General features: G+C 33.2%; 1 protein-coding gene across 3 annotated transcripts; it reads left to right on the plus strand.

Moving 5' to 3' along the window:
* Nucleotides 1–3,182: 3,182 nt before the first annotated feature.
* On the plus strand, nt 3,183–6,793 carry LOC112034033 (laccase-15-like). Of its 3 annotated transcripts, none has more exons than XR_010627762.1 (5): nt 3,183–3,376; nt 4,464–4,570; nt 4,867–5,733; nt 5,978–6,271; nt 6,506–6,793. XR_010627762.1 is itself a non-coding variant. In XM_065770429.1 (5 exons), exons 3-5 carry the CDS (start codon nt 5,693–5,695, stop codon nt 6,577–6,579), a joined length of 474 nt encoding a protein of 157 aa, XP_065626501.1. In that variant the 5' UTR covers nt 3,183–3,376; nt 4,464–4,570; nt 4,867–5,692; the 3' UTR covers nt 6,580–6,793. The 3 variants fall into 3 exon arrangements, 2 of the variants coding, with proteins under 2 accessions (XP_065626501.1, XP_065626502.1); XM_065770429.1 differs by having other exon boundaries at nt 5,913–6,271; XM_065770430.1 differs by having other exon boundaries at nt 4,867–5,532.
* Nucleotides 6,794–9,175: the final 2,382 nt, after the last annotated feature.

A 9,175-nucleotide genomic window follows, 5' to 3' on the forward strand; every position in this document is an offset into this window, starting at 1 on the left:
ACACTGTGTAGGGGATAACCTAAAAAATCTAAGGTAATTTCTAGTAAGATTACCCATGGGAATGGTCATCCCTCCCTCTATAAACGCAATCATAGGGATGACCACCTCTCCTGTTTTCCTATCATCCGCCCATGCTCTTGGAGCAGCATATCTCATTCCTACTGTTGGGGGAATCCTATACTTAGCTCTAAATGCCTCCTTATCCTCCTCGGATTCAACCAAATACTTAAACCTACCCATTTTCTAAAAAGAAATTGTGAAGAAAAGTTAATAAGATGGAATGAAAGCTCAAAAGGGTTAAGGAGACTTACAAGTTTAAAAAGGAAGTCCTCGGACAATTTTTAATATTTATGAACGCACAGAGAGGTAAAACAAAGTGACAGGTTCAATGAATATGCGCTAAGATTGTGTGATTGTTGTAACTGAAAAGAGAGTTGATTTGAAAAGCTATTTATAGTGGCGCAAAAATTGTAAGCGGGAAAAACCGCTCGTAAACCTAAGAAAATCCTCCACCGTTAGATTTGCATCTTGCTGTTGAACGTGGGGGACAAAAAAGTCGTCATAATTTAATGATGGCGTGCTCCTGACGCTGAAACGTCAGGAGCGTGCCTTGGGCAAGTAGAAAGGTGTTCTGGGAATTAGAAAAATCCACGAAAGAGGTGAAGACAGGATATCAAAATCCCCATTTTTTTCCGAGGTGACAAAAAGCGAGATTTTGAGGGGCTATTATGGGGCCGGTTATCCAGAAAGGTATTGTTGAGATCATAGGAAATGAGCTTACGGTCCAATGGCCTAGTCCGAGAACTTTCATCTATACGAGGATGGTTAAATATAGACACAGTGGGAATAATACAAGAAAAAGAGATAGAAATTATATATAATAGTCCAAAACGTGTCCGAGGATAAAGTCCATCTCGGAAACAATGATCCGAGGTCGATGTAACTATCTTACTATTCAGGATGCTCCGCAAAGTTGTATTAGAACTAAAAAATGAATATGGGATAAGGGAGGAGCAGAGAGAGATAACAAATATCTTCTAAAGCTGCTACCTCCACATTAAATGCTTCACAGCTAACTATTTAGCCGCGTTAATGTGGAGGCGATACCTAAACAGTAGTCAAGCAGCCTTATGGCTGTTGATTGAGGGTTCTGGAAGGTGTTGGATAGGACAGGAAAGAGTTCCTAGAATTTGACTTACACGTATATGGTGAAAACGATATGAGGGTTGTGATATATAACATGGGAAGGTGGCCTGAAAGAGGGAGATTAAAAAAAAAAAAAAAATGCCCAGAAAGAGAGAAAGACTAAAAAGTCGTAACCCTAAGAATAAAAGAGAAAAAATCCCATAAACCTCTAAAAACCAGGCCGAGGACAGTGTTTCCCGATTTGTTGATATTGAATGTTCTTTACTTAGCTACTATTATAATTTTTTCCTACGGAATAGAACTAGTTCTTGCACCCACTCTCAACAAATTTATTGCTTGGTATTGTTGGGTTAGAAACCTATCTCCATTCTGGGTTCAATCTAAATTGAGTCCTTACAACAATAATAATAATAATAATATTTTTTTACACTGCTTCATTAATCATTTTGTGCATTGTGTAAACAAACTACGCTCACTCTAACAATATATATATATATATATATAAATTTAACTTCTTTACTTTTAAATTTTTCATTTTTTTTTTACCCTTTAAAATTTCTTTTTCCCTTTAAAATTTCTTTTTATTCAAGTATAATTGAGAACAATCGCACATGGTGACCTCTTCCCAATCCATTAATATATTGGTACCTAAAATAAATAAGTTTCAGACCACGCGCGCTGACCTAATTAATATAGGTTGAACGCTTGAGACATGGTCACAATAGAGCACGCTGCACTATTTATTTTTTTTTTAACTGATCACCCTGCATATATAATGTATCTCTATTCTCCATTAAAGTGATATATGTCCTTTAATTAAGTATCATATTATACATGTCTAAAATTGACTTAAATAAGTGTAGTTTAAGGTAATAAAATAAGCTAGCTTTATTTAACCAAAGCAAATAAAGTTGACATGGGGCTTAGTTTACTTAAATAAGCTGAGTTTAAGGAAATAAAAAATAAGCTAGCTTAATTTAAGTTGAAGACCGGTTATTGACGTGCTTGACAAATAGTACCAATTCAACTTCTAAGCTGCTCCACATATAACATATTGATATTATGTTTCCAAATCCTCACTAGTAGGCTCCAAGTTGGAATTGAGTTTAGATTTTAGAAACCAACGATAACAAGATGAATCTACTTACAATTCGCACTTCAAACTCAAATGAGAAAAATATATTGTGTTCGAGACACTTAAGTTATGAAATTATTCATATTTCAAATAATAATAATAATAATAATCATAATAATAAAAATCTTCACCTACTCATAGTAAAGGAATAATTAACGATATTTTGATTGAGATATTATGATAAAAATTTGAGTGAGTTTAACAATCCAAAAAAACTTATGGCCATAAGCAGCCCTATCCAGGGCCGAATCAATAACTTTGAGGGCCTTAGGTAAAAATTTTAAGTGGAGCTTTTTTATATTTAAATATTAATTAAATAATATATATAACACAATTTATAATTAAAAATGATAATTTAACTAAAAATAAAATTTAAAGTATAGAACAATAAAACCTGATTATTGTAATTTTTCTAAAGTCGTGACTACTTCAAAATCTAAACCTGCACAAATAAAAATTAATTTAATACATGATTCAATAAATTAGTGTCATTATAATATAAATGAGTTAATATGATATATATCAAATTATTAGTTGGTATAATAATTTATAATAATACATAAAGTGAAAAAAAAAAAAAGAAAAAAAAAAAGTGAGAAACCGTGGTGTTATCAGCTATAACTGTGGGCTGCACTGCACAGTTGCGCACTGTGCACTGTGCAGCCTGTGCTGCTGTGCGCCTGTGCAGTGCATCCTGTGCAGTCCGGCCTGTACCTTTAAAATTCTGTGGCTAAGTTTTTTTTTTTTTTTTTTTTTTTAAGAAACCATCCTATGACTAAGTTTTAAATCAAAAAAACGTTTCCTATCAAACGTGTCCTGATGGGACTCCCATCAAACAATGTTGCAGTAAAATAAACTAAAAATATATATAATTTAAGTTAACTAAATAGAAGACACTGACTCTTCATTTTCGGAATTGGAAAGATAGAGAGCCTCTCTGAAGATTACCTCTGGTAAACTCAAGACTGGTTCTCTTCCCCTTTTTAATTTTGAATTTGCTGTGAATAGAAGGAAATCAACAAAGAAAAATTTTACTGACCTGCTGAGTCTATGGAAAAAGACCAAGAATCAAGATGAAGGTGAAGAAAAAAAAAGGTAAGAATATAGATGGAGAGGCAGAGAGATAGAGAGATGAGAGATTCTTCTTTTGTTTTTAAAATTTATAATCTCTATTTTAGGATATTTCAAGATAATTATGTTGTATTATTAATGAATTTGTCTAGTATTAATTTTAATTTTAGCATATTTCAAGAATGAGTTAGTAAATTTGTCTCTCAAATTTAATTTTGTTAGCTAAAGTTTAACAATTTTTGTATTTTTCTTTTTTAATCTTCTACTTTTTAGATACAATTAGGCCTCTTTAATGCATTTTTTGACTAATAAAAGTTCTTAATTTTTTTATAATTAAAATATATAAATAAATATATTATATATATATATATTTTTTACAAGTGGGATCTTCTTTTATATATAATATATATAAATAAATATATTAACAAATATATTATATATAATATATATATATATATATATAAATAAATATATTTATATATAAATAAATATATTATATATAATATATATTATATATTATATATTATATAATTAAAATAATATATAATTTTTTGACTAAAAAAATTGTCAATTAACAAAAAAAATTCTAAATTCTGGGAAAAAAGAAATTGTATTCCTAAGTGTTACGTTTGACGTTTGGAGTACGATATCAATAGCACTAGCAGTGATGGTGTAATAAGTAATAACTAGCAACTAAACCGGCCCAGACAAGAATTTTTTGTTTACTTACTAAAAAACAAATTTTTTTTTTTTTTTGCAAAGTCATTTTGGGTCTCATAACTGCATTTGCGCAGGTTAACGGCTAGAGCATGGTAAATATTTGAGATTAGATTAAGTAAGCATTTAATTCGCTGTGATATTGCATTATACCATAATATTACATTATTGTAATATTACATTAATGTAATTTCAATATAAGAATACAACATTACTTTGTTTAGAAAGTTAATAAAATTAAGATGATGTAATCTATTTTATAATTTTAGACCATGATAATATTAAAAAATAAAAAAATAAAAACTAAAAACCTTAATATCATATTATCACAACGTGTATCACATTAATGAAATATTACATGCATATTTTTGATTTAGTTTTGCTAAGTATGCAGTTTAAAAGCTTTGTTGGATGAGGATCTAGAATTTGGTGATGACTTGCCACATTCCATTGCTTACACCATAAATGGCGAACCGGGAGATTTGTGTCCATGCTCTAAAGGTATGGTTATAGATTATTGCGTAATTATTCTCTTACCGTCAATGATGTACACTTTATATATGTAATGTCCATAATTTTACTCGGGACATTTATATTTTTTTAACTGATGTTCATATTTAAAACGTAACATGGGTCATCAGTATGAAAGTTGTACACAAAAGAGAAAGAATCAATACCATTATAGATTTTGGAGCTCAAAGGATAACTTGTTGGATAACTTTCTTATAACCAGATAAATTTTGTCATTATCACCTATTGGAATCATAAATTGAGTCATAATTATCTTAATGTTGTAGAAACAACAAACCGTTGGATGGTTGATCAAGGCAAGACTTACCTTCTTCGTCAAGTCAACGCAGTTGTCTCTGCAGATATGTTCTTCGCAATTGCTCAACACGACCTCACAATTGTTGGAACGGATGGGAATTTTATCAAACCTGTAAACACTAGTTACATTTTGATAAGCCCAGGACAAACAATGGACATTCTACTCACAGGCTGTGCAGCTATATAATAATGGCCAAGACTCTGATTTGCTGTCACATAATGTGACAGCAAATCAGAGTCTTGGCCTTTATTATATAGCTGCTAGTCAATTCTGGAGCCAAGTAGAACAAGTAACAGAGTTCGATCTTGTCAATGCTACCATGATCCTCCAATACAGAGGCAATTATCCTATCCCATCATCTCCTATCTTTCCAAACACACTTTCCTCTTTACAAAGACTTAAAAGCTGCCACAAATTCCAAAGCATATTTAATTATGAGCTTAGCAAGCGAAGACTATCCAATAAATGTCCCTCTAAATGTGACTACCAGAATGTATATAGCAGTTTCCATCAACAAAGTTGTTTTTCGAAACATTACACCATCAACAAGTGAAGAAGATATATTGGCTTCAAGCGCCAATAACATTAGCTGGTCCAACCCAATTTCTAGTAATGTACTACTGGCTTACTACAGGTTTTTCACTCTATCCTTCTTTTACTTCAAATATTCATTGCTTTGTTTTAGTGAAGGAAAAAGGTATGCAATTTCAATGCCTTTCCCTTGCTCCTCTACGATTGCATGTCCTACGATGTCTTAGTAATGATATTAACAAACTATTGTGGCTTTTACTCAAATGTCCAGTCAGAGATTGATCGATACATGGTCCTCTCATAGGTAATAAATTTTAATTTTAATTCTCTTTTTTGATTTTTAGAGACTATGTTAGTAAATTACTTTACCGAACCTTACATTAGGTAATAAATAGTTATTAATATTTCATCTACGCGTAACATGAGAATACTTTAGATGACTATAGATTTCGAAAATGTATTAAATTAAGACCTTTCAAGCAGGAACATTAGTGGAGTTTACACTACAGATTTTCCAGACTTTCCCCCGTCTTTTTATAACTTCACAGGTGACGATTATGAAGGAGATTTAGCATTAACAAACATTGGGACCAAGGTGAAGGTGTTGAATTATAATGAAGCAGTTGAGATAGTTTTTCAAGGTACCAATTTGTTGGATGGCTCAGCATTTTTCCCAATGCATTTGCATGGGTATAGCTTTTATGTGGTTGGAAAAGGTTTTGGGAATTATGACAACGAAACCGATCCAAAAAGTTTTAATTTGGTTGATCCAGTTGAAGTGAATACCTTTTCAGTTCCTAAGAATGGATGGCTTGCCATCAGATTTGTGGCAAACAACCCAGGTTAGTTACGTTTCTATTTTACATATTTAGTTACTGTTACTATAAAAAGAAATGCATGCACATTAGAGATACCACGGTCGTGGGCTTTAAATATACTTTGGCTCAAGATCTTGTAACCAACAACCTAGCTCCCTTGCAACTGATTGGATGCGTTAAATGTGTTGATGATCTAACCATGTGGCTTTGGTTTTTCTGCATTTTGTGGATGCTAATATCAATTATATTTGGTGGCAGGTGTGTGGTTTTGGCAGACATATGACTTTGGGAATGGCTGCTGTTTTTATTGTGAAGAATGGAGACACTACTGAGACAAGCATTCGCAAACCCCCTCCTCTGCAAAGTTCCATTAAGATCTTGGCTTCAGAAAAATGTTGGATCGGATCATGTAAAAGATAACGAATCAATTTTTAGCTAGACGCATTAATCAACTTTATGTAATAAGTTTACTGTTGTATTGCATTAATTATCGGTAGCTCTTAATAAGCGAACTCTCTTTCATTTAAAAATTCCTTTGTTGGAGAACGGTCCATAGCGAGAAACTCTTAAATAAAATATTTTTATATAATAAAATAATTATAGATTTCAGTTAGCTCAACTGATAAAGACACGTGTGACTTTGCAATCGTGTGTAAACATCCCATTTTGTAATCTCATTTAATCTCATTTGCATCTCATGTGCATATCATCATCACATCACAGGTGTAAAACTATAATTTTAATCATTTGATTTCCAATTGCATTGTATGAAATAAATCAATGTGTCATAACACTATTAGTTGAGGATATGATTTATTATAGGGTTGTATGCACTTGATTCAATCCTGGAAACAAATTATTAATTAATTCCTTAAAATTGATTAATTTAAATTTTAATTGATTTAACTAAATTCTTTGGAATTAATTTGTTGAGCTTGGAGACCAAGGAAGTCTTAAAAGAAAGTCAAAATTCGAAGGAAATCATATCACAATAAAAACCAAAAAGAAATGATAGGCCAAAAACGAATTGACCCATTGTGATGAATTAATTGATTAATTAGTCAAGTTTAATTAATTAATCAAATTAACATACAAACGTGTTGTAGCATAAACAAATCACCAATTAAACTAAGTATGCAACGAAAAATAAATTAACACGGTGATTTGTTTACAAATGGGGAAAACCAACATGGCAAAAACCTCACCAGATGATTTTAAGGTCACCACTCCCGAAATTCCACTATTATTACAACAAGCGGTTACAAGTAAAGGAATTCTACTACCTTAAACCAACCCACAGTTGAACCTTTACCCCAATACCCAATTAGACTTGTTTTATAGTGACAATTTCTCCTTTTAATGCACGGCTCCTAGTATGTGACTAACTAATTACGCGGATCCCAATACACGACTTCAATCACCAACTAGAGAATGTTGTTGGCTGCAAAGTTCTTCCGTTCATCCACAATGAAGATCTAGAAGATGCTTGGTTACAAAACCCTACGGTGCACAAATACAGCAACTTCTTCACAAGAATGATGAACTATGGCAAAATTCTGTCTCCGGTCACAATTTGCTGGAATAAACTTTGTTCAACACTTGTGCAACTTGTGTCCTTTTTGACAGCCCTTAAAATAATCATTTTATATGTCTAGGGTTATGAGAAAAGAAAGTCCAAACATACAATCATGGATTAGAGTCAAAACAGATCTGAAATTCTATTTGTCATAAACCTTGACAGATGCCTATCTGTCGAGCTGTTATCGAGCAGCTGTCGAGCCACGGGGTTGAAACAGCTTCTTAAACCTTAACAAATGGCTAGTTGTCGAGCTAGCTATCGAGCTTTAATGACAGACATTTTTTTGGCTTGAAACTTGGACAGACTTGCATGGCTTTAACACTTGATCTTGAAACAAAATTTTTTGAAGTATTAAACACATCCTAGATCTACCAAAATACAAGTAAAGTGCGTTTTGTCAAAGGATTAGCCAATTATATAAAATAGTGACGTGTGTTTCTAACAAGTAATCCTCACTACATCCCTCAAGATATCAACACTCCCCCTAACAAAAATGTCTTATACTAACTCTCCCCCTTTTTGTCATGAGTGACAAAGAATAAGAGTGTCAAGTAGACATCTCATCGGTAGAGCTAGCATTTCCATCATTACTGTCAGAAGCATCATCTCCATCACCATCATCATCATCATCCTTAGCCTCAAAATCAGAAGCCACTGGAGGAGGTGGAGGAGAAGCCTTAAAAGCGAAGCCACCCATGATCGTCTGCCACCGTGCAATATGGTCGACACGAATGTTCACCTGATACAGCTCTGTAGAGAGTGTATCAAGGTGAGCATCCATGCATTAAAGCTACGCCATGATGTCTCAGAGTGACACATTTCCTGTAGAAGAAGAGGGAGCGGATGTGGATGGAGCAGATCAAGATGGAGCCAAACGGGAGGAAAGAGCTGCTGAATCTGACTGCCGTGACCTAAACTACGCTTCACTACGTTTAACGGTAACGGCGTCTATGGCACACATGACAGAGAAGTGATCGGAAGAGGGAAAAAGAACATTAAAATGGCATAAAATCTACGTGATAGCCGAAGGTAAAATGAGCTTATCTCGAGTAGCAGTATCCCTAAACACATCTATAATAGAAAGAATAAAATGTAAAGAAAAATCTATAGTAAGGTGCTTTGACAAAGAAAGCAAAAATCGAGCACGAGGCTCTATGATGGAGTTATAGTGAGAAAGTGGGTGCAATACAAAAGTCATCATTATGTTCATTAATCTAGGACTCTTAGCAAAGGGCTTACATGATGTAAATTGACGATCACCCTAATCAGAAGGGCACTCGCAAAAAGCAGACATCATCTTGTCTTTGGACACAATCCTCAGACGCTCACAACCGGGGTAGTCAGATGCT

The sequence above is a fragment of the Quercus suber genome, unplaced genomic scaffold, assembly GCF_002906115.3.
Source record: "Quercus suber isolate HL8 unplaced genomic scaffold, Cork oak 2.0 scaffold_31, whole genome shotgun sequence".
Lineage (NCBI taxonomy): Eukaryota > Viridiplantae > Streptophyta > Magnoliopsida > Fagales > Fagaceae > Quercus > Quercus suber.